The 27,632-nt window shown below is 48.7% G+C and overlaps 1 protein-coding gene across 1 annotated transcript in view; it reads right to left on the bottom strand.

Moving 5' to 3' along the window:
- Positions 1-27,632, bottom strand: part of LOC138510506 (alpha-2-macroglobulin-like) — a 1,041,624-nt gene that overhangs the window by 146,051 nt on the left and 867,941 nt on the right. The window contains exons 28-29 of the mRNA XM_069626208.1: positions 20,352-20,514; positions 13,343-13,569 (exon numbers count right to left, since the gene is read on the bottom strand). Coding sequence (XP_069482309.1) covers positions 13,343-13,569; positions 20,352-20,514 — 390 coding nt within the window. The remainder of the gene's footprint in view (positions 1-13,342; positions 13,570-20,351; positions 20,515-27,632) is intronic.

Below are 27,632 nucleotides of genomic sequence, written 5' to 3'. Positions count from 1 at the left end.
ATTTAGAATGCTTTCTGGCAGGAAACCAGAATGGCATTCCTTGAGGAATTTGATGAGCAATTTATGATGTTTGGACTATTAAATGATCTCTTGTTCAAGGATAATGGTTAAAAAATGAGTAACAAGACATTTTTGAAGGAGTTCAGGAAAGAGAGCTGATAGAAATGGAATAGTTTGGAAACATGTAAATGGATTATCCTATATATATATATATATATATATATAAAACTTTAGTTAAGGTGCAGTTAAGTTGAGCAGATTTAAAACAACAAAACCCTTGAAATTCCGCAGATGTGGAAGTCATGACCAGCTTAACTCGGCAGGCTACCGTTGATGTCCCCCATAATGCTGTTTCCACCATAATGCCATTTGGTGTGTCATCGTGAATCCCTTTTCTTGTAATATGTATGCGCTCGTGGGCTTTGCAACAGGAATTCTCAGAGTTAAGGTGGTCATGATTTCCCACATCCACTGAATTTCAAGGGGTTTGATGTGCTAAATCTGATCAACTTAACTGCACCTTAACTACCTTTTCTCAAAAGCACCTGTAATTGAATTTTACATCCTTAGGTTTTACTCACCTAGTATAACTGTGTGTTATCACAAAAGTAGTTATAGGTTTTTACTGCACCTGGAATAAGTGTTCCACTATTCACAAAAAAGTATATTATCCACTTTACTGATTAAGTGATTTGTACTAAGAGTCATTGTACAACTGGTAGGGTCTACTGCCCTTGCGTTACTGAATGTAATCTGAAAGTAACCATTGGTTTTTACTCCCCAAGAAAAGGTGTGGCCTATACTGAATGTGTATGAAAAGGTTTTGACTTCTCTAGAACTACTGTTAGGTATTCCAAATAAGGTTTATGCTCTGGTCTGTGCACCTTCAAGCATAGTGTTGTGTTTTGAATTGTGATTACATATACTGTCTGATAGTACTTACTAACCCCTAGATTTATCTGAGCCTACCTGTATTTAAATAAATCCTTTATTTTTACAAATCATATTGTTTTGGTGTTTCTTTGGATCATTTGTATAACAATTTCATTTGTACTGATTCTACTGCCCTCTCTCCCTCCTAGGATACGCCTGGCTGCTCTGTCTACGCTACCCTGAACTCAGGTGGTACAGCCTTATACTAAGAGTGGAGTCTTGTACTGCCTAAGTTGAACGGTTTTACTAAGCCCTTAGTTGGACTTCAGAAAAACTGTCCTAACAACCCCATCCTGGGCAAGTGTCCCCAATGCCCTAGGCTTGAAGCATCTCAGGCCCCCAGAACTCTGGTGCAGTATCAAGGCATTCCAAAATATTTCAAATTTCCCCAAAGACCCTTTAATCATGGCCGTTAGTTTCTCCATGGTGACTATTTCTGACTATTAGAATCCACTGACCTAGTGGGGGAAACTCTCTCTTCCCCCACATAGAGATGAATACTAGCTTAGCCGCTAAAACGATACATTTAGCCAGCCTCAACATTGCTTCCCTACCATTCCATTTATCTTCTGAAGCAAGACCCAGCAATATAAATGCTGACTTGAGAGCGGACCTACTCCGTCCTATTTCCAGTGTTGGACAAGTTGCCATAAGATGTGTTAGCGTTTCTTCCTGTACACACCCCCTACATAATAATACCTCAGTCTCCGGGTTAAACCTGCATTGCTTATCTGAGTACAGTACCATCTGTGTAGAAGCTTAACCTGGGCCTCTTAATGCTGTGTGCAAATGAAGCCTTTCCATACATTGTGAAAATATCTTCCCATTCTGCCTGTGAGATATCCCTTCCCGATTCGGCCTCCCATTTCTGCTTGAATGGCCAATCCTCCTTTCCCTGAAGATTCATAACGCACCTATATATTGTCCCTATCAATCCCTTCATGTTGTCTGCTTATTTCAGTGCTTTTTCAAGAGTTGAGTGGCCTTATTGCACCCTTTTTGATAGTCAGGTCATGAAACCAGTGATGAACCTGTTGGTATCTAAATCTGTCCCCCTGCTCCAAACCAAAATCCTCCTTGCATTGCTCAAAGGTCTTACAGTCTCTGTCCCTTACCATGTCTCCTATTTTCCTGCATCCCTCCCTCTCCCACTTATCAAAGCCTTTATCACTCAGGGCAAGTGTGAAGTCTCAAATTCTATTTTGCGTATTAAAACCCACACTGTTAGTGTGCCCCTGGAGATTGGGTTCAAATGCAGCCCTTTGGCTCTCTGCTTCTTGCGTAGCCAGGGTACTTTTCCCTGCTTACTTGCAAACCTCGCTCCTCACTGTAGCTTCCTGTACTGACGCTCATCTGTCTCTCTCTTTCTAATAGAAAGGTCATCGACCTTCCCTGCGTTACAGACTGATTAGAGTAATCCATTCCGACTTGACACTTCCTTCCGAAGAGTTCCGGCTATCCAGGGTTTTCTTCCCCAGGAGGGTTTCCCTGGGGGTTCCGCTTCCCTCCTCCCTGAGATTACCTGCAGGGAGAGAGGGAGCGGGGAATCCACAGGAGATTTTCCGATATCTGCCTGTTGCCTCGATTGTGAACCGCAGTTGCCCAGGTTAGTGAACTCAATCATTATATACTATACAAGTCGCCAGAGTTGACAGTCCCATGGAAAACTGCTCTAGCTACCCAGACCTCGTAATTTGTTCTGTGTCATCCTTTACTGTAATAGCAAGATTGCTATATCTAAAGGGAGCAGGCCCAAGTTAGATGTTAATAGAGTCCAGTGCAGGCAGTAACATCGTGAGCTGCAGAGAGCACAGCTCTTCATAGGAGTCGGGCGGGCCGCACTGCAGCAAGTAGCTGCACCCTTCCATGGGGAGGGTGGTGCAGAAAGCAGTCTGTGCCGCCTTAGGGCCTATCAGTACGCAGCTTAGCATAATGGATGACTTTATTGCCTTCCTGCAAGGCATGCAAGATCTAAGAGACTGGCAGAGAGAAGGGGGAAGACACAAAGCCTGCAGGGCCAGCAGTGCCCGGACCTGCCCGGGCTCTCTGCTTAGGAAGCAACGCAAACGCACGAGGTCCAGGGACAGCAGAGGCTGAAGTAGAGGAGAGGGTACCTCCCCCTCAGACAGCCTAGACTAGGATAGCTGGGTAGACCCCTCCGAAGAGAGCCCGGATGAGAGGGAAGATCAGTACTCGGATGCATGGAGGCCAAGTAAAGCCTCAAAGAAAAGTAAACGGTCAGGGGAAGATGACGAGCTATTTGACCCAGAGAGCCTCATCCACCCCAGGTCGGTGGAGTGGGAGCCACTAGAGAGAGAGCAGGCTTGGTGCAACAGGCCTTGGAAATGCCAACTGCGCCCTGGCAACTGAACGCAGGAGGTCGATCCTGGTGAAGATAGACTCTAAACTGGGGGAGTTTGCCTCATCTGAAGCAGCAGGAACCGGGAAGGGGAAGCTGTTTGGTGACTCCTTTATCAAGGACATGAACACATTTGTCAATACTTTTATCGCTCTCGACAAAGCACAGTCGTCCCTCAAGAGGGTCTTTGAAACTGGAGTTTTCAGCACGGCTGGCAGAGGCAGGGGCCACTCTGCCAGCTGTTCCACCGGCTACAGGGCCCCTTCTAGAAGGAGCTGGCGAAACCAGGATGAGCGGAAGCCAAACCCCTTCTTCCCATCCAGGGGAAGGGGGAGAGGAAGACGATGGAGGCACGGCAGGAAGCAGCAACCCACCAATTCAGGTGAGATGGCTGGTCACGCCACGCGGCGATATCGCAAGCGGGAACCCCCTGCTAGTACGGAGAAGACTAGCGCAGTGTGCAGGGAAATGGTCAGACATTACCAAAGATGCATGGGTGCTGCAGGCGGTGCAAGCTTTTTGCTTAGTTTTATCAGCAACCCACACAAGCGAGTTTGCCCAGGCCAATAGCAGAAGACGAGCGGCTGCTAGGGGAAGAGATTGCACAACTGCATTGCAAAGGGTCGATCGTGGCAGCAGAAGCCGGACCAAGCTCATTTGTGAGCATCATGTTTTTGGTGAAGCGCAAAGCCAAACTACGCCCGGTGATCAACGTGAGGGGCCTCAATTCCTTTCTAGTTTACCACCACCTAAAGATGGAGGTCATCCATCTACTGCAGGACATCCTCCAGAAGGGAGATTGGCTGGCAAGGATAGACCTGAAGGATGCCTACCTCACGGTGCCCATTGGCAGCAGTTCCGCTGTTTACTGCAGTGCCTTTGGCACCGTTAGATGTGGGAATAAACCTGTCTCCCATTCGGGCTGGCTTCAGCGCCTCAGTGCTTTTCCAAGGTAATGAAGCCAGTAGTGTCCAGGTTGAGAGAGCAGGGTATCAGGCTCATGGACGACGTGGGCCTGATGTGCCAGGACAGGCATCTGTGCAGGAGCAGATGGCGTACACAGTCTCCTTACTGCAGGAGCTAGGATTCCTAATAAACTGGGACAAGGCAGAGGTAGAACCGTCTCAGACAATGGAATTCTTGGGCTTTGTGGTGAATTCCACGCTAGGGACTCGCAGCCTCCCCCTGGCGAAGATCAATGCGATCAGAAAGGAAATCAAGCTATTTATGTGGAAGGACTGGGTTTTTCAGGGAACTAGCAAGGCTGCTAGGGCATCTTGCGTCGTCCATCCAAGCTATCTTTCCCGGTCCTCTCCACTACCAAGCGTGTGCAACGGCTCAGAATACAGCACCTCCGGAAGGGTCTCTCTTACGAGCAGTGAGTCCCTCTCTCCCCGGAAGCCAGGATGGAATTGTCATGGTGTTGCCATCAAATGGAGGCTGGGAATGGAAGAGCAATTTTTGGATCCTTGCCGGACCTAGTCATAGAACCGGATTTCAGTCGCTGGGGCTTGGGAGCATGTCACAGGGAGATGTCGACCGGAGGGAGATGATCAGGAGAGGAACTTTGCAGTGAAGTGCTGGACACAGGAGAGGGCGCACTGTTGCATGCTGCTCAAGATGGACAAGGTCTCTGCAGTCCAGTACATCAATCGACTGGGAGGGACAAAGCAAAGGACTTCTGGCACTTGTGCCTCAGGAACAACGTGAGCGTGACAGCAGAGTATCTGCCCGGGCTACAGAACGAAGTAGCCTAATGGAATTCGAGGTACCTTCAGGATTCAAGAGATTGGCAGCTGGACCCGGAAGTGTTTCTCGAGATCATGGCCCAGTGGAGGTCTTGTCATATGGGCTTGTTTGCCTGCAGGCTCAAGAGGCAACTTCTGCGGTTTTACAGTTGGAGGCCAGACCCGGAGGCAACAGCAACAGATGCCTTCCTTCAGGCTTGGGTTCCCAGCAGGGAGTATGCATTCCCGCCATTCGCTTTGATAGTCCGGATGCTAGCCCAAGCGAGGAGGCCAGCTGGTGCTTGTCACCACAGGTTTGAAGGGTCAAACCTGGTTCCCGACGCTTGTTAGAGCTCTTGTGCCAGCCTCCCATCTCTCTGCCTTGAGACCTGACCATCCTGCGGGGCCCAGCAGACGAGAGGCATCCACTAGTTCTGGCAGGCAGCCTGAACTTGACAGCCTGGATGATTTTCCGGAGAGCCTGGTCCCTGCCAGGCATTTTGGGCAAAGCTGAGCAATTCATCACAGAATCCTTGCCCCCAAGGATGAAAAAAGCCTACAAGGTTGCGTGGGGGAGATGGCGTAGCTGGTGGTTGGCTAGCGTTAGAGCAGATGTACTGCACGTGCTGAATTGCTTAGTCGCACTGGCTGCGCAGGGGGACGCTTACCGGACGGTCAATATGACATGTTCAGCCATTGCAGCGGGGCATACGTGAGTGAAGGGTCTCTCCATTGGGGAGCACACTCTGGTTTGCTGGCTGCTCAAGGGAGTCAGGCTCTTGAAGCCTACGGCGCAAAGTACACAAAAGTGTGGGATGTAGACAGAGTTCTTAGACTTTTTCAGTCCTGTCCAGCGAACAAAGATTTAGCGCGTAAAATGCTATCGGCCAAACTCGCAACTTTGCTCTACCTCATTTCATGCAAGAGGACTCCAATGTGACAGCTTTGGAGATCGACAATAAGTCTTTCTCGCCATCGGGGGTGCCCTTTCATGTCCACAGAAGAACGAAAACCAGGATCAAAGCGGTTACGCACCGAGCTTTGCCGGATCAAACCGAAGCTGTGCCCAGTGAAGTGACTGGTAGTTTATGAAGCTTTGACAGCCAGGATTGGGCTGCGGGGTCAGTCCTGCTTACTAATATCTATTCAGAAGCCTTTATAGGCTGTTTCCTCAGCCACTCCTGCAAGGTGGGTGCGCTGGTGCATGCAGGAGGCAGGCATCGATATTCAGGCTTACGGAGCCCACTCGACGCAAAGAGCCATGGCTTCCAAAGCATTCAGGGTTGGAGCACGGCTGGAAGATAGGATTAAAGACTGGTCCAACGAGTTGGTCTTTAAGACCTTCTACTTTAGGTCTATTGAACAAGTGTCGACACTGGTGGTAAGTACGCTTTGAACGAGCATAATCCGAGCCTCCAGTCTTGACGTAGAAATCAGATTTTCCCTACTATCATAACAGAAAGTTATAATTCTATTAAAGACACAGAGGTGAAGGATTAACCAAAGCTTAGCATCCAGTCAATGTAGTATCTTCTGTTGTTTTCCTTGCAGATGCAGAGACTCAGCCAACGGCTTTGTGACATGGCAGGATGAGTTATTGATTATGAGCGTTTACCGGTTGGGATGCAAGTTCGAGTTGGTGATAGCAAAAGAAAGAGGAGGACAGTGAGCCAGTCAGGAGTGGTATAGCTTCAGAGACACTGGAATTCGATGGCAGAGTCACATGGACTTTTTTTTTCACCCTACCAAGTTCAAACTACAAAAGGACTGTTTTTCCATGGACATTGTAGTTTTTCCTTGTATTGTGTGTTTATAATGTTTTGGTAAAAAAGCTGCTTGAGAAGTAAAAAGTAGAGTTGAGGATAATCCTTCACCTGTGTCTTTAATAGAATTATGACTTTCTGTTACGATAGGAGGGAACATTTGAGTTTAGCACTAGAGTGACGATGTATTGGGTACTGCCTGCTTTTAAGCCTGAATTGATCTTTGTGAGTCAATTGCGCCTCTTGAAGTGCAACCACATCTGCCACCACTCGTCCCAGTTCCCTAGCAGTGAGGGGCTCTTTTGTTCATGTTGTTGAGCCCCCTCTCATTCCCGGACTACAACTTAATCAAGCCTCCCATGTGAGCCATGCCACAATCATAGTAACCTCCTCATATGGCTGGACTCTGCTCTCCCCCTACTTTCTTCTGGAACTGGTGGTGTGGTATTAACATCCATCCCAACTAAACACAACTTCAACATCTTCCCTCCCCCTCCCCTTTTTTAACTTTAGCCATTTCTGATCAAACCTTCCCTCCAGCACAAGATGAACCCTTCTCCTTCTAATAAACCTTACTAACAGTAATTCCTCCTCCCCATTTCCTCGTCCAGTTTCTTACCATTTCCTTCCTCCTTAATTCACTGCATCCTGCATAGGCATGGCCCCCCAAAGTGGCCCCCAGATCTCTACTATGTGTTCATTGGTTCATTGTGTGAACCTCTGTGCAGCCATTTGGCCATTTGTCCTCCTCAGTCATTCTACATGGGTCGTCCTCGCATCCTTAAGAGCTCACCGTTTGGATGAGGAGTCATTGTTGCCTTCCCTTCAGTCTTCTCTCCCAGCTGTTAAAGGTCTTGGTTTCGGACCTGCTCATTGAGCCCCCCAGACCCTCCTCTGCCTCCAACTCCAGTCCCAGCAGATTCGCACCCCGGCTCGGGGCAGTTGAGGGTGACCACCTTGTCATTCCACTTGAACTACAGTCAGAAGGGGTATGTCCATCGCTACTTGACCAGAGCCTCCGTAATGGACTTCACTCTTCTCCTTTTCAATAAAGTAAGTTGCGTGAAATCATATGGGCCCCCTCCGTCCTGCTTCTTTGAGGATAGCCTTTTTAGTCGTGTAATCGTGCAGCTTCTTAAAAACATCTCTCCGCTCCCCTGGTGCTGGCCTTTCGCCTCCCACCCTGTGGACTCGATTCTAGCCAGTTTGTCCAAGGGGTTGGTGAGGAGTTGGTTGAATAGTTCTGTGATGCAACCCTGTTTGTAATTCTCCTCTACATCCTCTCTCATTTGTTTGGTCCTTAGGTGGTTTCTTCGTGATAGGTTCTCCAGGTCGTCACACCTATTGTGCACTATATTGTATTTTCTGCCAGGTCGTCACACCTATTCTGCACTATATTGTATTTTCTGCCAAGGCCTGAAATTCATGAGTGATTTGAGGCGGTCTGTTTTCCACCATAGCAATCGCTCCTTCATTGGTAGCTATTCTTTCCCCCAGCTTGCGGATCTCCTTCCTAGATTCCGAGATAGCCTTAGAGAGTTCTTCCTTAATTCTGGAGATTTCCGACCTCTGGAGAGAAGAGATATCTTTTTTGAGGGTCTGAATCATGGATACCATTTTACCCTGTGTTAGCTGATCCGTATCCATCCCTCCCCCTGTACATGTTCTTTTCATTCCCTCGCTTTTTTCTGCCAGATTGAGCGATGCCAGTTTGGTATGCTTGTGGGGCTTGGCCATGATCCCACTTCCTAGAAAAGTATGGCCACACACTATATCCTCTTTGTGAACCCGAGGGTGTTCCTTCCAGCCCATTCCTCACAGCACCCATTTGGCTCCCTGTTCCTCTCTTGGGTCTGGGGGCCGTAGCCTTTTTCAATTGAGATGCTTACAATGGTGCTTCCTCATTGCCAGCATTGTCCTCAGCGTTGGGCCCTCCACTGTTCTCTCTTCTGCTCTTTCTTAAAGCATGTCAACCACGCCATCCTGATCAATCGTCCATGTGACAACCCGGGAATCACGGGTCAGGTCCTAGCCTGGTTGAGCTCCTTCCTCTCAGATCGAACCTGCCAGGTCCAATTGGGGTCCCTTCTCTTCACCACCTCTCTCTCCACATGTGGTGTTGGCCATGGTTCTAACCTCTCACCCTGGCTCTTCAACCTTTACTTGGCATCCCTAGCTCACCTGATCTCTACCTTCTCTCCTAACTTTCAGTATTATGCTGATGACACTCAGCTCTCCTTCAGGCTCCCCTCAGCCTCCTTTCTTCTCTCGCTTATTCCTGACTGTCTAGCTGCGATTCAGGAATGGTGTGCCTCGAAAGATCTCTGCCTTAATTCCAGTAAGACTGAGATCCTTCTCATTGGGACCCCTGCTCCTGCTTTCCCTCTTTCACTCTGGCCGCCCTCCTTGGGCCCTCTACCTTCACCTTCCTGCGAGGCAAGAAAGCTTGGTGTCAGCTTCGACTCCACCCTCTCCTTCTCTCCTCTCATCACGGACCTCTTTAAGAAGTCCCACTACCAGCCTCACCTCCTCTGAGGTATTCTTCCTTTTCTCACCTTCCCCCAAAAGCTCACTGTCTCCAGAGCCCTGGTTCTCTCTAGGCTGGACTACTGCAACAGCCTCCTTCTAAATCTGCCTGCCTCTACTCTTCGCCCTTTGAAACTAATCCAGAACAGGACTGCGAGACTTGTCCTTGGTCTCAAGCCCAGGGATCGTATCTCTTCAGCCCTGAAGTCTCTCCAGTTGCTCCCGGTGGATGCAAGGATCAAGTTCAAGCCCCTTTGCATTGTCCACAAGGCTTTCTGGGGCCAGGGACCACACTACATCCAACTCTCTCTTCCTAAGCATTTTCCTTCTCTAGCCCTCCGCTCATCCACTTCCAACTCACTGAGGGCCAGAAGCTTCTACAGGCAGAGAGTGGCGGGTAGATCTCTGCCCTCGGTTGGGGCCTCCCTCTGGAACAGCCTCCCTGCCTCTCTCAAACTTGTGCAGGACCACCTAAGGTTCCAGAAGCAACTCAAGACCTTCCTTTTTTCTCTCTCCCTCTCTCCCTCTCTCCTGCGCTAACTGGTTTCCTGGTCACCCTCTGAACCTTAACAGGCACCAGGCTCCTTGCACTTACACAATCTGAATGATACAAAGCCTAGTAAGATCACTTGTTTTGTCCTCCCTTTGTCTCCCTTTCCTTGTCTTGTTGCGCCTAGAAACACTTGTGTACAGGCGCGTTATAAATGTCTTATGATATCATATCATGTGCTTATTCAGGATTCCAACCTGTTCTTTGGCCCCCAGATCTTCAGCCTGTCATTCTCCTGCAGATCTTTCCTGGGCTACGACTCCCACCCGCCCCATTGTGGCCTGCTTCGGAAGCCGATGCACAGTGCTTCCCTTGACCTCCCTTGTTATCGTTCTAGGACTCACTTAGGCCACAGGCTGGTTAAACGCTCCCTCTCTGTGGCTAATCTAGGGAGCGGTCCTCTCCCTCGCAGGCAGACCACAGCTCGCCCTGTTGCTCTAAGTTTAATCCTCTTTCGGTGAAGTCCTGCGTCGCATCGGTGCTCTGTGACCTGGTTCCGCTCACCAGCTCCTCAGGCCCCGCCGACCCTCTCGGCAAGCGGGGGGCAATCAGGACTACCAGATTTTTCCGCTCCGTCACTTCAGCCTCAGCGCGTCCGCTTTTTAACTCCTATTTCGCTGCGGCTTTTCGCCTCGACGCTGCTGCACCATCTGCCATATTGGAGTTAGGCGGCCCCCAGCCACCTCGCTCACTAACTGCTCACGGGAATGCTGGATAGAATATCCCTAACCCCCACCCCAGAAATTGAGTCAACGCTTTGTGCCCAAGTTGTTTCATACCTGGCCCAATCCATCCAGCGGTTTATGCTGTGCGCTGGAGCAAAAATTGCACTTTTTTCTATGGGAAAATGAATTTCTAGGAGGAAACAGCGTTTTTTAACTTCCTTATGTTTTTAAATTTTTAATGGATCTTTCCCAAAATGTCCGGCAAATCTGTCACTCAAGTCAAAAGTAATTCCCAATTCATTTTTCGTGTTTCCTATGGAACTTGAAACTCACCTTAACTATAGAGCAGCGACCGCCACGCTCCATTTAAGCCAAGTCACACATTCCACAATGCCACCTAGTAGCCATTGCTTGAAGTTCACCTCCAGTTCTGAGCCACCTCAGCAATGCATTGTGGGTATGCAAATTAGCCCAAATGCAAACCTTTTTCTCCAGGAAATTGTCTTTGTCTTAGAGGGCAGTGCTACTTTATACATAAAAGAAATGTCTTAGACCAGAAAAATTGCACTTATCCAATTATTGGATGAACACAATTTTTCTGGTCTAAGACAAATTCATTTGTCGATCATTTATCGGGTAGGGGTTAGCCTGACTTGATCAGATACTGCAGCTATCCACTTTTTGACTAATGATCTTGAATAGTTCATACCTAAAGCGCACCTCTACATCCCAGATTAACCTCACATTTATTAACAGTTGTACTTTATACATAGCTTAATCAACACAAGACAATTTTATATATAAGAAACAGCAAAAGCGCATAGACTCGCGCTTGGGATTGCACTCAAGGGAGCCCCACGAAATGCCTGGAATACGTACCGCCAACGTTTCGTAGCCTACCGAGTACTTGTTCACATACCATGTATATATACTATAGTGCGGCAGTCGCACAGTTGAGTATCAAGTACCATAGGAAATCCGAAAATTGAATTACTGATAACTTTTGACTCGTACAACGGATTTGGCTGAAAATGTACTTACGGACCCCTCCCCCCCAAACCCCAGACTGGACATTTTGGGAAAGATACGTTAAAATATAAAGAAGTTGTTAAGAAAACGAAGGAACACAGTTTCAGCGTAGTCCCCATTCATTTTCCCATAGAGGAAAAAGTCCAGTTTTGGCTGTCTGAAATTGGGCCAGCTACGAAACAACTTAGGCACAAAGCAGTGACTCGATTTCTTATTCTATTGGATGACATTTTCTAAACAAAAAGTTTGTCAAGACCCCCCCCCAAACTACACATTTTCAAAACAATACGTTATAAGTCAAACGGTTATTAAGAAAACAAAACACCACAGTTTCACAGTTTTCATCCCATTCATTTTCTAGAGAAAAGTGCAGTTTTTAAACAGCCGTAGCACAAAATAAATAAGAAACAACTTGGGCACAAAGAGTTCATTTACATTTCTTGACTCGTTGGGGGTAAATCCATCCAGTAGTTTTGAAAATATTTGACAGAGAAGCGGGTGGCCCCTGCATCTTAAAACCTTTATATCGGCCTTAGTGCTTTATACAGCAGAGCGGCTGAGCGAGGCTAATAATGTTTGACCTTCTGGATGGGTTTGGATGAAATGTTTTCCAAACACACAGTTTATCAAGAGTCCAACTAAACTGGACATTTTGGGAATTATTCATTCGAAAATGAAACGGTTATTAAGCAAAACAAAAAAAATATGGTTTTCAGCCTACTCGCATTCAATTTCCCATAGAGAGAAAGTGCACTTTTTGAACAGCCGTGGCGTAAAAACCACTTGGCAGATTTGGACCAAATAAGAAACAAATTGAAACAAATTGACAGAGAGTGGGGTGCCCCCTGCGCCTCAAAACCTTTATATCATTATTGGTGCTTTGTAGCAAATAGGCTTAGAGAGGCTAATAACTTTTGACCTGCTGGATGGATTTGGATGACATTTTCTAAACCAAGGGATTGTGAAGGGTCCCCCTAAACTGGAAGTTTTGGGTACAATTTATTAGAAAAATGAAAATGTGGGGGTCAAAAGAAATATTATGGGGAAACATGTACAGTCGAAAGGGCCAAAGGCAGGGCTAGTGTTTTAAAATATACAGTGGGCACCGCCAAAGGCTAGTGGGCCCAAAAGACATGCGTAACTTAACAGTGCGCATTCCCGTTGCAAAGCCCATGATCATGTACATATGATAAGAGAAGGGATTCACAATGACATACAAAATGACAAAATGTGGGACATCAACGGAAACACACTGAGTAAGATGGTCATGACTTTCCACACCCGTAGAATTTCGAGGGTTTTGCTGCGTTAAATCTGCACAACTTAACTGCACCTTAACTAAGGTTTTTCAGTGAATATATGCATATATATTGTAATCTTAAAGGCTGCTGTGAACCTGTGGGAAATAACTTTATGTAGTCAAGGCTACTATGGGGCTTAGATCACTACAAACATATCTGGATGAATTCAATATGAGAATGTTTTTTAAACGAAGGCTGGTAATAATATATGGCTAAAGATTACAAAAAATCTTTCAGTACGTCAGAATCTGCCTGCCAAAATCTAGACAAGGCCTCAGATAGTATTGCATTGCCATGGATTGTCCTGGGATGAACTGATGCATGCAGAGTGGAGTCACTCCATATATATACTTTAGAGGGAATATATGGCAAACTAGAAAAAAACACTTCTTTAAAAAAGGATCTCTTTAGGTAATATAAACCAGAAGGAGGCTTCCTTTTTCCTGTGCTTTCTCTAATGTTGCAAAGAGCACGTCTAAGAATGCCCACCTGTGTGGAGGAGAAGCCCCCATTTGGATTTTGCTGCTTTGTGATCCATTTCACAACTTTGGACGCCTTGGTGAGTTCCTCCATGGACACCCTGGACTTGGAGAGGAGAGCCAATAGGGCGTACGATGTCATTTCAACCTCCGCTGATGGTGCACGTTGATAAGACAAATACGGGTCTGTGTCCTTGTGGGGTTCCTTGCTGCGTTCCCAATGGACAGACCCATCATCTGAAAAACAGGAGCCAATAGGGGTTACGGTTGCAATATCACTGGAAGGTACACCCAACAGCAAAGTCTCTCAAAAGCCAGCAAGTAGTCAGAAAGAAGTCTATGTGTAACCATTTGAAAACATATATTCTTTGTTAGGATTTACAATTTGGGAAAATGGGTCACATTCCAAGTATGGAGATGCAGTGAAAAAGAAGCGGTAAAGGAATCACTACCGCTTTTGCTGAACTGACATATTACGGGGTTGGAGGAGAGTTGGAAGAAAAACCTCCAGAACACAGGGCACATATGGACGAAGACTGGAATACTTAGGGGAAGGTAATGAGACGGGGAACAAATGGACAATTTGTCAGTTTCATGACTCATTTGGTGTGTGGATGTTTCATGCTGTTTAAGGGAGCCGTTGGTACAGAGGCTGGCTGGCTAGTGTCATGCAGTTTACTGAGACAGGTCATTAATAATGTGTCACATGATGCTGACATGACAACGATCCCATTGGGGATCCCGTGCTGCTCTTCTGACCATTTGTATGGGAGAAAGTGCAACTCTAGAGATGGTGTGAGTACATTTGTCTACGTCTACGTCTATCGTGGAAAACGCACTTACATTTACCTAACTTAATGGCTGACATGGGAGTATCTCATGAGCTACTTGGGAACCATTCGATCACTACTTTTTTCAATGGTAACAGATCATTTAGCGGCATAACCCTCAACTTCTTGCTGTTTTGCCTATTTTTTAAAACCTTTATCTCTGAGAACCACTACTGTGGTGCTGCCCCTTTAATGGCTTCGCCACGCAGCAGAGTGATGTTGCACTCCGCTGCGTGCCTTTAAATAAAGGGGGCATGCCCCAACTGTCAGTGCGACCGGGGAGCCTGAACCGAGCGGATGTCTTGTGTGTGAGTATGTGGCGGGGTATCGGGGGCTCACGGAACATCACAGGGATACAGAGTACCCCACAACAGTGGCGACGAGACCGGAGTCTCGCCCGGGCTCGGCGTTGAAAATACTTTCAATTTTTTATGTTGAACGAGGGTGGAAATCCACCGCGGAGAGGGCGTAGACCACGTGGCTGCCGGCCATTTTGCCTCTGAGGCCTAAGATGATCGCGGCGCTCCGGAGGGGCCCACGAATGCCATCCAGGCCTCATTTTTGGACAAACATGTAGCGAGTAGCTATCTCTGCTCACACAACCTTTAAAATACGGAATATTTTCGATTTTAAGGTGTTTTGCATCGAGTGAAGGTGAGGTGGTGGGGGGAAGATTGTTGTTCCCTGGGAAGATCCTGGACCTCCCTGGCTCAATTTTTTGACACTCCCTTCTAGCCTGTGGGCCCATCTACATCTGGGTGGCTGGCCGTTCTATGACTGCATTTGATCTGCATTGCCTATGGCCTAATGTTGAACTGGTGTGGAAGTTTGAAGATCAAGGAGGCCTGTACAGGCCAAACCTTCTGGGTGAGTTGCGGCCCCTGTGTCATCTCGAAGGGGTGCTTGACACATGAGTGATCCAGCAAATCAAGACAGGGGACAACCAACCAGCAGCACAGCCACCGCCTCAAGGCCAGCATCCACCTGCAGCCCAGCTTGGGCCTCCACCTGTGCCTCAAGCCATGGCCCATGTGAGGCCCCCAGAGGCCCTTCAGCCAATCCCAGAATTCGACATTTCGGGCCCTCCATCTAGCCTGGGGCCCAGGTCGAAGCGGTGGATTGAACGCCTCAACATTTATTTCCGGGCTACAATGGAGACCAACGACGACAGTAAGCTGGCAACCTTATTGTATGCAGTGTCCAGTCAAAGTTTCGAAACATTAGTTTCGAATGTCAAAAGTTCTAACACAAATGTGTCGGAAATAAAAGTTTTGAATTTATTTATTTAATATTAAAGGGAGGTAAATAAGTGTTTAAAAAATAAAAAACAGGGGTTTTGGGGTGGAACCCCCCCAAAAAAACAAAAAAAAATATTTTAAACTTTTTGACACTTTTATGTCGGAACTTTTGGCATTCAAAACTTTGACTGTCAAAACAGTCACTAGGAGCCTTGTATGCTGCAGTGCATGCGGCTCACAACATTTTTGACTCCCTCCAGCCTGCAGATGCTTCCTATGCTGCAGCGAAGACGACTCTCCACAACTACTTTCTTCCCTTAGCCAATGCAGACTATGAACATTTTGTAATGCTCTCCACTCGCCAAAAAGAGGATGAGACACTGGACACATTCAATGGCAGTCTTGTGACGGCTGTCAGTGGCGTGTGCCTGGGACAACCCCGACGACATGGTCAGGAACCAGCTAATTCAAGGATGCTCATCGGGGAAGCTACGGAGACAGGTGCTGAGGGAACCGGGGATCACTTTGCCCTGCATCCTGGAACTGGGTCGCTACCAAGAAGTATCGGAGGTACGTGCGTCCAGGATGGAAGCAGGTGCACGTTCAGTCAAGACGGAGGAGGTCTGTGCCGTGGGTCGTGGCGGCAGAGGGGCCCAGAGACCGGCAGGGAACTTACGCGATAGGGGCGGGAAGCCAGGGGAGGCGTGCCTGAAGTGCAGGTATAACATGCCCCACCCTGCTGAGTGTCCAGCGGCAGGAAAGACTTGCAGCCGGTGTGGCCTGGCCGACCACTACGCCCGGGTATGTAGGGCATCCCTGCCAGTGATGGTGCTGAGTGGTCTGGTGCAGTCTGGCTTCTTCCGACAATCTTGCCCGCATACCGTTGCCCAGGTCGATCAGGGTGGGGAGGGTGCACAACTGGACGAGGAGGAAGAGGAGAACATTTTCTTCGTATCAAGCATTGACACCCTCAAATCCAGGAGCAGACGACAACCAAGGTGCATCATCGCAGTCAATGAGTCTCCCATTCCGGTACTGGTGGGCATGGGGGCATCCATCAATGTGATGGCCAGAGAACACTATGATGCCATGGAATGCCCCCCAAAACTCGCCGCCCCTAGGGCTCGCATATTCACCCAGAATGGTGCGTTTGTAGCGCAGGTGGGACATGGAGCGTCAATAATAAGAGCATGCTTCTATATAACACCTCTCAGCACCAACACATTGCTGAGCTGTGCTGCGGCAGAAGCCCTAAGGATTGTAAGTTTCGTGTATTCAGCATACGTGGAAGACATTGAAACTCTAATAGACAAATACTCCCAACTATTCCAAGGAATTGGACAGATGGCTGGCGACCCAGTAAGGCTGCACATCGCCAAATCTGTGCAGCCCATTGCTCTCAAGCACCGCAGGGTGCCCTTTCACTTGAGAGAGTTAGTGGACAAGGAGTCAACCTCGACATCGAGAAAGTGGATGGCCCGACACTGTGGGTGTCCTCCATTGTGGTGGCAAGAAAGCCCAAACAACCAAACTCTGTGAGGATCTGCGTGGATATGAGGCACCCCAACAAGGCAATCAGAAGGGAGCGGCATCTTAACACCAACCATAAACAACATCATCACAGAGTTGCAGGGGGCCCGTTTCTTTTCGAAACTAGACCTCAGGGCCGGGTACCACCCAGTTGTATTACACCCCGAGTCCAGGTACATTACAACTTTCATGACCCACAGAGGCCTGTACAGGTATGAGAGACTCAGCTTTGGGGTATCCTCGGCGGCTGAGGTTTTTCAAAATATAATACAGGGTGCCTTGGCGGAACTTGACGGTGTCTTGAACATCAGCCTTCATATCCTTGTGTTCGCAAAGTCTGAAGTGGACCATCTACACACGCTCGCAAAGACATTTGAGCAGCTGCAATCACTGGGCCTGACACTCCACAGGGAGAAATGTGAATTTCTGAAACCGACCATTGAATTCTTCGGATTCGTGTTTAAGGAGGGAGGAGTGTCTCCTGATCCCTGAAAAGTCAAGGACATCAAGGACGCACGCCCACCTGAAAACATCTCTGAGGTATGGAGTTTCTTGGGCATGGTGACATACTGTGGCCGTTTTATCACGAACTTGGCGTCCAGGTCAGAGCCCCTGCGGGCCGTCACCAAGAAAGAGACAGCATGGCAGTGGGGACTGCTCGAGCAGGTGGCCTTCAAGGACATTAAGAGTGCCCTCATGGCAGAAGACACCATGGCGTTCTTTGATCCCGCCCTACCGTCTGAAATAATAGCGGATGCCAGCCCGTTCAGCCTGGGGGCCGTACTGACACAGATTGGCCCCGACTCCAGCATCCGTCCGGTGGCATATGCCAGCAAGGCGCTGTCGGAGACAGAGCAGTGCTACTCCCAAATTGAGCGGGAGGCCCTGGCCCTGTTGTGGGGGTGCTGGCACGTCCGGTTGTACATTCTGGGCAGACCGGTAACCGGTGTGACCGACCACAAGCCTCTGCTCCCCATTTTGGCTGGGTTGTCCTCTAAGCCACCAGCGAAGATCGAAAGATGGATGCTCGCGCTACTTGAATATGGGGTGTTGCTGGTATACCGGCCAGGCTCCAACAACGCGGCCGACTATCTGTCTCGCCACCCCAGGGGAGGTACTGTCGGCAAGATGGATGCCTGTGCGGAAAAGGCTGATGACCATGTTCAGCTAGTGGTGGAGGCAGCAACTCCGAACGCCTTGACGCTGGAAGACCTGGAGGCCGTGGCGGCCCAGGACGAAGGCTTTTGCATCCTAAGAACGGCAATGCAACAGGGATCCAGGAGGAGCATGCTAGAATCCCTGGTGATGCGCACGCAAGAAGCGAAGGTGGCACTCGAGCAGCTGTGGAAAGTGAGGGACGAACTGTCATTCTCTGCATCCGGCCTCCTACTCAGGGGTGACCGGATTGTGGTCCCTCAGGCCAAAGTCCAGGAAGTCATCGCCCTGGTCCACCAGGGTCATCAAGGGGCTGCCAAAACCAAGGCCCGCCTACGCCTCAAGATGTGGTTCCCGGAGCTGGAACGACGAGTAGAAGAGTATGTGGCCTTGTGTGTGTGGTGCCTGGCAGCGGCTCCCGCCCAGAGAGAGCCCCCCATTGAAGCTATGCCCCGAGGCACACATCCCTGGGAGGTCGTACATGCCGACTTTGGCTCTACATCGCAGGGTATCAACTTCCTGGTGGTAGTGGACGAATACTCTAGGTACCCTGAAGTCTAATTTATCGAGTCGGTGGCATGCAAACACGTCGTAGTGGCCATGGAAAAAGGTCTTCACGGCTCATGGACTCTCTAAAACCCTCTGTTTAGACAATGGGGCGCCATTCCAAGGCGAGCAATTTGCAGCTCTAATGGACGACTATGGGGTGCAACACCGGAAAATCACCCCGCTCTGGCCCAGGGCAAATGGGGAGGCGGAGAGACTAATGCACACCCTAAACAAGGTGTTGCGCATAGCGCAGGGGCAAGGACGATGCCTGGAAAGAGTGCTATACCAATTCTTGGGTGTCTATCGAACCACCCCCCACATTTCCACGGGAGTGGCCCCGGCGGAGGTACTTTTCAAGTGGTGCCTGAGGGGGCTGCTACCAGAGGTTGGAGAAAAGGAACCGGGGTTCATTGATGACCAGCAAGAACACAGGCTGAGGACTGAACAAGAGAACTTGAGGAGAGGGCTCAGACCTCAGCATCTCGCGCCCGGGGATGAGGTGCTGATCAAGAACAGGCACCCACACAGGAAGTTATCCATGACATACGAACCTGAGCCGTTGGACGTGATTGCGGTAAAAGGATCCATGGTGACGGCCTTCGATGGCAGGGCATTGGTCACGAGGAACGTGAGTTTCTTCAAAAGCCTGGGGGAAACTAGGACAGAAGTGCCCCAGGACCAGGACAGCATGGAGGTCCCAGGTGGGGGTGCGGGGACCCCTCCCTCGGTCTCCGGGCGTTGCAATGGCCGCCGATGGAACTCCTATCCCGGAGGCGAGCAGGAGGTACCCCCTGAGGACAGGGAGAGGGAAACCTGTTTCCCTCAGTGACTATGTTTTGGAACAGTAATCCCGAGCAACCCCGGTGGGTGTGCTAGTTGTAGGGGCACCCGGGTGGCTGTGATTAAAGGGGTCCAGCGGGGTAATATTTGTGTGGTTTGATATTACTGTGTTGATTTTTAGTGTTATGTTAATACTGTTCATTGTTTGTCCTCATGAAAAAGGAGGAGTGCGGTGCTACCGCTTTAAGGGCTTCGGCATGCGGCAGAGTGACGTTGCCCTCCGCTGTGTGCATTTAAATAAAGGGGGCGTGCCCCAACGGTCAGTGCGACCGGGGAGCCCGAACCGAGCAGATGTCTTGTGTGTAAATCTGTGGTGAGAGTGGGTGCTCACGGAACATCGCGGGGGTACAGAGTGCCCCACAACAACTACCATCTCCTGATAATATCTGTGCACTTCTATAAAATGAGCCTAGTTTTGACAGGAAAGTATAACAAAAATGCTTTACAGTGTACACATCATCTGCATTTTATAGAGCTGCTTTCGCTGGCTCCTTAATTCCAAACCCCCACCCCTGCCCTTCATTGCTCACCCAAAATGTGGGCACCCTGGCCCAGGGAGCTAAGATTTAGGTTACTCTAGGAAGGAACCTTACCTGGATCCTCTGCTGGGTGCACTTCTGCTCACAGTAATGAGCACTACAGAATTTGGTGAAGCTATATAAGGTGCCAGAAGTATTCTGGTGCTGCCAACATGACTGTACCACCTGCTGGCTGCATGGCCGATGGGTCCCCTTTGGGCTCTCCTGGCTTCTCAGTCAAAGCACTGTGCATGCAGGGACTTCGTGCGCGTCCACGCACAGCGTGCTGTTGGCTGAAAAGCCAGGACTGGCGTACATGTGGCGGGCAGCGGAATGAAGGAACATCAATATCTCTATACCGTCAGTGATGGCTTCAGCCTCAAGTGACATCAGAAGCTTTTCCACTTGATAGTCTGATCCCGCTAGGGCGAAGGCATAGGCCATCAGTGCTTTGACGTAGACGTTGTTCAAGTTTGTGGCAGCTGTCTCCAGGCAAAACAAGGCATTCCGTACAGTAGGGTGCTGGGAAAGCAACAGAGGAGACAGACTTACACACACACAATATCATACGCCTAAAATCAGCAGAATCAGTATGCGCTTAACATAACGTCCCTGTCACCACACACTCCCCACCCCACCAACAATGCCACAATGAAAGCCATCTGACTAATTTCAGAGTACACAAAGCTCTTTTGAAATTTGTTGGGACACTTGCACATATGCAATCGAAAACATTTGCAAAATTCACAGGGTGAATGCATGGAGGCGTCGCATGCACACTGAGGTCACCTTTTGCCCACAATATTCCTCAAAGCTCTCCTAGTTTAGGAGAAACTACCAATGCTCAACTGCACAAATGTTTGTTTTATAACTTTATAATTTCATGATTTTTCTAAACACATCTCAAAATGAGGTTAGTACAACGCTACTAGTTACAATCTAGACAATATGTGTTCCATAATAATGGAAAGACACACATGTTAATGCAGACATCTTAGTAAGCACATAAGCATGTTCATATGGCTCCGCTGAAATTGGACTTACTAAGATTCCTGTTTTGAAATGTTTGTCTGCAATATTAGGGAACACATGTCTAGATTGTAACTAGTAATATGGTACTAACCTCATTTTGAAAAATGGTAATTGATGGCTTTGCTCATAAACAGGCTGGGACCTATGAAAGAGCACAACACACATGTGCACACTCAGCTGCCCATTGCCCCCCCCCACTGTGCAATTTCACAAAGCTGGGCTTCTGAGGAGATGAGGTGCCCCTGCAGTTATCAGTGCATCCGGTATTCACACATGGGATCTACTCACAAGTGTGAGTTTATTCCCTGGCTTTCCACTGTTTTTGCTAGGAACGGGTGCATAGGGAAGCATCATTTCAGTTTTTATAACACAAAATGGCGTTACAAAAACAGGCAATTGGAGCTTTCAGTCTAGGTCGGATCCTTGTATGCCTTTTCCTCAACCTTTGAGTAGTGGCAGCTGGATTCTCATATTAAAAGAATAGTAAAGTGTGCAGGTATAGGTATGGAGGGTTCTTACGATTTCATCGGCTCTATGGGGCTGGAGACTGGATTTGTGCAGCCAGGTCCTCACCGCTCCACAGCAGCGAGATTTGGGGGTTCGCTGACAGCAGCTGCCTGGAAATGTCCCAGAATATATTCCTGAGGAAGCTGACAGGGCCGCCAGCAAGCACTCCCGGTGACGCACTGAGGCATGTGTGGGGCATTCCTAGCAGGGCTCAAGTCGAGGGTACACTTGGGTGGACAGAGTTCCCCCACTTTTTTCAGGAGTCCCCCCACTTTTTTCCTAGGGCACCTTGATATGCTAATTTCTGGTTACAGCACATTGAATTGGTATCTTAATGAGTCCCCCCCCCCCATTTTTTTTTTAGGACTTCACCCCTGTTTCCTACTATGATTCAAACCCACTGCATGAACTGTAATCTAGCCCATGCACTGAAAGAGGTGACCGCATCTCAGGTCACAAATAGATACCCATGGTACAGAAATGGTTTAACCTTATTAAATAAGTGGGGGATTGGGAATATTGCAGTGCTTGCAAGCCTGCCAAAAGAACAACATAAGGCATTGCTAAGAAGCAGGGCAACTGAAATAGAGGTCATGAATGCAGGGTTTTGCACTAAAAATCGACCCTCAATGAAGTGGTTTAGCAAGCACATAGGCGCAGGACCCAAAACTGGAACAGATAAAATGAAGGCACTGGGGCAAAGGAGGATCCTGCTAATGACACGACTAAATGTGCTCCTCTTAAAGGCTCGCCTGGCGTGGTTGGATACCACAAAAAATGTTCATGCTGGTCAGACAGCAATGAAGATTTTTTGTACAAACTATTTAGATCTGAGGAGGAAATGGCTTTGTCTGCATTTTATCAGAAAGAAACATAAGGGTCTGTTCAGACGCTATGTCTATGACTATCAATTGTAACAACCCTTTGTTTACGCATGATGTTGTGGTATTTGTAAAAGTGTTTTTTAGCAGATGGCAAAGAGTTTATGATATTTGCTATAAAGAATTTGTGTTTGATTGTTTCATGAATCTGTTAATGGAATTTTATTCCGAATAACCTTTTGTATTGAACGGACCTCTGTAGCCTGGTCCCTACTCAAACAAGTTATAATACAGTACTGATTCACTAATACTTTATTCTTATTAGGGAATTCATTGTGCCCGGCCTAGCTTCAAGAAGCAACGGAACGCTTTACAATCGTAGGGGAACAACATGGTAAAGGGAGCAAAGCAACAAGGGAGTGGGGAGCTACCAATAAGTGAGGGGGAAGATGGGCAATTTGTCAGCAAGGGATCTACAAGCAACGAGGAGAGGAAATAGATGGGGTCAAATCACCCAATCTTAGGTAGGGTGGGAGTGGAGGGTGTGTGGACCTAGGTCTTAGGGAGGAGCCATTCCTTGAAGAGGAGGGTCTTGAGATCCTTCTTGACCTGTAGAAGCGAGGGGCTGAGTTCCAGGAATAGGAATTTGGTCTTGCAGGGCTTGAGCTTCAGGTAAGCATGGGACACCCCCTGGATCAATGAGAGGCAGGTCTTGAACCTGTGGCTATCTTTGATGGAGGATATCTTGAGGTAGAGCTGCTAGTCACCATTGTATTGATGGTTGTCGATGTTGTGTTGAGCGACAAGGGTTCCAAGTGGTTCTGTTTAAAGATTGAAGATCACAGTGGAGAGGATGGATCCCTTCGGGACTCCACAGGTGATGGGTAGAGTTGGTGATCTGGAGGAATCCATTTGCACAAACTTGTGGTGATTAGCAAGGTACTATTTGAACCAGCTGAGGAAGATCTTGCTGATCCCCATGCAGCAATGCAGATTGTCGGTGAGTGTCTTGTGGTATACCGTGTCAAATGCTGCTGAGAGGTCAAGGAGAACCAGAAGGCAAGAATGGCCATCATCAAGGATTTTAAGAGCATTGTCAATCACCCTGATGGTAGCCGTTTCTGTGCTGCATCTGGGTCTGAATTCAGATTGGTATACCGAAGGAGGTTGTTAGTAACCACATATCTCCTTCAACACATGGAGGCCGCTTTCACAAGAATTTTACCTAGGAAGGGAAGATGGATCAATGGGTGGTAGTTGCTGTTGTTGTCAGTACAATTTTGAGGGTCGAGGGGAAGGTGCCTTGAGTTAGGGAGCTGTTGATTATTGTCAGGTAAGGTAGGAGTGCTTCAGTAGGAAGTGTCTTGAGTACGGAGGGAGGGAGGATGTCGTCTGCGTACGATCTGGCTTTGTGGGATGCTAGGGTGGCAGTGAGGTCTTCCATAGTGAGTGTCTTGAAAGTTGTCCAGGTAGTTGTGGTTTTGCAAGGTGGGGTGTGTGGTGTGCTGTCACTTGTGCTGTTGGTGTCTATGTGTTGGTGGATCATGCTGATCTTGTTGATGAAGAAAGAGTTGATGGTTGTGGATTTCTCGATGGAGTGAGTTATGGGTGGGTCAGGCAGAGGCTTGATGCAGTGCATGATGATTTTGAAGAAGGCTCTGATTTAATTGTTGGCCTTGGCTATGGTGTTTTGGTAGTAGTTGGCCTTGGCAGTGGTGACCAGTCATCTGCGTGTAGCATGGAGTCCCTTGAGTAGGGTGAGGTCGGATGCCTACCGGTATTCCCAGGTCTTTTCTTTTTTTCTGAAAGTTTGTTCAAGTTGAGCTCGTGAGCGTGCCAGGGTGCGGCAGGTTTAGGCTTGAGAGTGCGTTGTTTCGCTGGGGCATGGAAAGTGATGTTGGCTGTGAGGGTAGTGTTGAGTCCTTGGAGAAGCGAGTCACAGTTCTTGTTCGTCAGGGGTAGATCAGCCCCTCCACTGGTAAGTTCTTGAATGATCTGAAGGCTTGTGTGCTGGGTTTCTGATGGGTTTGCTTGACCTGGGTGGTGTCACTAATGTGGAAGGGGATTGTCAGATGATCTGACCAGTTGAGCAAGATTGGAGAGCTGAACTGAAGGGTAGGCAGGGCGCTGAATGAGGTCGAGGATATTACCTTTCATGCGAGTTGGGTCTTTCGTGTGCTTTGTAAAGTTCAGTGTCCAGTAGGCAGGTAAGATCTTCCTTCATTGACTTGGTTGCCAGGGATGTTAAAGTCGCAGAGGAAGATGATGTTGGCATGTGTGAAAGACATGGTGGTGACCCAGTCCGTGAAGACTTTGATGAAGGAAGTGTTGGGTCTGGGTGTCTGCAGATGAGGCGAAAAGTGACTGTGCTCATTGGGCAGAGCAGAAAATGTCAGGAACGTTTTTTCAAAAATAGCTAATGGTGGAGATGTCCAGTTGGATGCATGGCCATGATGCCTTGTGAATGATGGCCAGGCCTCCGCAGATCTTGTTTGGACGGTCTTGTTGTATAATTCTGTAGCTGTTGGGCATGAGGACATCTAGGATGTGTGTCAAGGTAGATGTCATCCAAGACTCAGTAATGAAGATGGTGTCCATGTCATGTCTCAGGAGGATAGCTCAGGGGCAATGTGCTCGCCTTGGAAGCAAGACGACATGGGGCACCACAGGTTCGATCCCCGGGTCTGCGCTTAGAAACCTCTGGGTATTAAGCGCGTTATAAATAACCTATCCTATCCTATCATATCATGTGTGGTGATGAGGTTGGCGATGTCTGCTGCATGGTTGGTTGCTGAGCAGACATTGGTGTAACGCTCACCTAACTCCCACGGAGGCGCTGGCCTGGTTCGCGCTGCTGTGACCTCTTCTAAGGTGATGCGCAGGGTTCGGAAGACGGACTGGACCGGGCCCCCAAATCTGGCTTGTCTGGCTCGCAGAAGTGTCCTTCTGTAGGCGAAAATAGGGGATTAACTGTCTGCGGGGTAATGCAATCGGCCTCCCACTTCCCCCTCTCACCCTCCTCGAAACCCTTCTGTGATTCCTCGTAGCGTCTCACCTTAGGGTCTGGAAGGACGAGCTCTCCATCCTGCTTCTGATGCAGGAGCGCGTTGGTCTCCAGTTACTTCACTGGATTTTCGGATTAGTGAGAACCAAACTTGCTTGGCTTCCAGGTAAGTTTTTTGATAAGAGGTTCCCCTTGTGTCCATACATTAATGTACTAATGCTAGTGTCTTTTTCCCCATAGGGGCCGGGGTACGGAATGCCGGGGAACAGGCACCGACCCGAGATGAAAAGGGAAATCCTTGTAGAAATCAGGTAAGTCTTTAATGAGCGTTTTTTGGTAATGTCTTTTCATTCGCTCATTAACGCTGATGTCTTTTTTTTCTCCTTAGGGGCCGGGGTCCAGAAATGCAAGGATGCGGCGCGGACCCGAAATGGAGAGGGAATGAATCAGCAGGTAAGTCTTAACATGGAGATTTAGCTTTCCTTATTCCCTTCTCTCTCTCACCTTTTGTTCTGGTCTTTTTCTTCCTAGGCGCTGGGGCGTGACTGCAAATCCGGATGATCGCTGCTGAACATGGAGGCGCCCTGTAAAGGTGAGTGGAATGCGGCGCTGCAGCGATCGATGCGATGAGCTTTTAAATAAAAGTCTTCCTTTTCAGGATTGTCGGCGAGATGTCTCCGGGATGCGGTTTTAGCAGATAAGGACTTTTCCTTCTTCTGTTCTCTTCTTCTCTTCTCTCAGGATGCTGGCAGGCGTGGCAGAAGTCAGGATGCAGGAGCAGACACGGTGAGCGTCCAGCTGCTAGATGCAGAACAACGCGAAGCACGTGTGGCTGTTCGGGTGGGGTTTAAATAGCCTTGGAAGAAGTTCCAGGTATGTATCCTTCCTCCAATCAGGTATGTATCCTTCCCCGACCACGCCCGGATGGTAAATTAGTCCCACAGGTAAAGTAGTTCCTTTCAGGCCTCAAGGAGGCCGGGATCCTGCAGCATGGTCTGCATCAGGTAAGTGCACCCAAGCACTCCCATAATGAGCCTGGCGCCTATGGCGCCAGGACTGATGTCTTTTATGAGCCTGGCGCCATAGGCGCCAGGACACTGTCCAAAGGGCCCCTATATGGGGTTGCTGGGTCCTTCCTTGGGGACTGGATGTCCGCTTTCGGGGACGCAGGGCTTGAACCGGCTCCCCGGGAGCGGGCATCATGACAATTGGTGAGCATCAGCTTTCATGTAGTGGTAGATGGAGTGCTGATTGGGTCTATGGTGATGCAGTGTCGATGTTGCTGATGAGTGGCGTGGTTGGCGATGAGTTGTGATGGTAGGGATGGGCTGTTCGGAGAGCAGGTGAAACACATAGCAACCTTACCCAATGTTTGAGGATGGGTTCTGGTCTTGGGTCCTCCCATCCGAACAGGCCCAAACAAGAATTGCCCTTTTCTTCATCTGCCCTTCACTTTGGGCGCCCCACGAGAGACGCCCTTGATCTAAGAGTTAAGAAAGGAAAGGCAAGGGCATGCTAAGCAGGATTGTGGGGCTTAGGTCATGTGAAAAAGATCCACTTGCACCTGTTCACCAACTCCAAAGGTAAACAGGCTGCCTGGAAGGCGTGAAAACTGGTGGTGGCCAGAGCAACTGAGTGGGAGATGCTGGTCATGTGACCAGCAACTTCCACAATGCTGTCTCCATGATACTCCTCTTGTTCGGTCTACCCCTTTCCTAGGAAGGGCCTAAAGGCCATTGCCTTATCTCGCTAAACCCTTCAGGGACTTCCTGGGGAACGTAGCAGGGTAGTCTGGTTGCTGTGGCACCCTTTTCCTCAAGTTTAACATCTTTCAACCTTTTCATCAATCTTTTCCACCCTCATCAATGTCTTTCTCCCTCTCTCTCTCTCCACACTCCATCTACTGGTCTTACCACTCCATCTCACTTTCTCCAGTCTATACCCTTGAAATGATCTCTCTCCTGTCTGTATAATGTGTCTCCTGGTCTTACCACTCTATCCCCCTTCTCATGTCATGAAGCTCCAGGTACCTCCTAATTTTATCTGATTCCCTCCAAATATCACCCCTCCCAATCCTACCCATCTTTAATCTCCTGCTTCTCACTTCCCTCTCTCTCACACCCTACTCTCAACCTTCTCCCCTGCTCTACCTTAAAATCTGTGCCTTTAATCACTCTGTGACAAATTGGTACCACTCCCTCCATCTCTATACCTTATCTTCACCCTCTCCAAATACTCTAAAAGTCTCCTCCAAGTCCTCCTCCACCTGCTACACC

The sequence above is a fragment of the Ambystoma mexicanum genome, chromosome 6p, assembly GCF_040938575.1.
Source record: "Ambystoma mexicanum isolate Mex_15411 chromosome 6p, UKY_AmexF1_1, whole genome shotgun sequence".
Taxonomy (NCBI): Eukaryota; Metazoa; Chordata; class Amphibia; order Caudata; family Ambystomatidae; genus Ambystoma; species Ambystoma mexicanum.
Note: the sequence above shows the minus strand (reverse complement) of the source record. Positions and strands in the feature narration are given on the sequence as shown.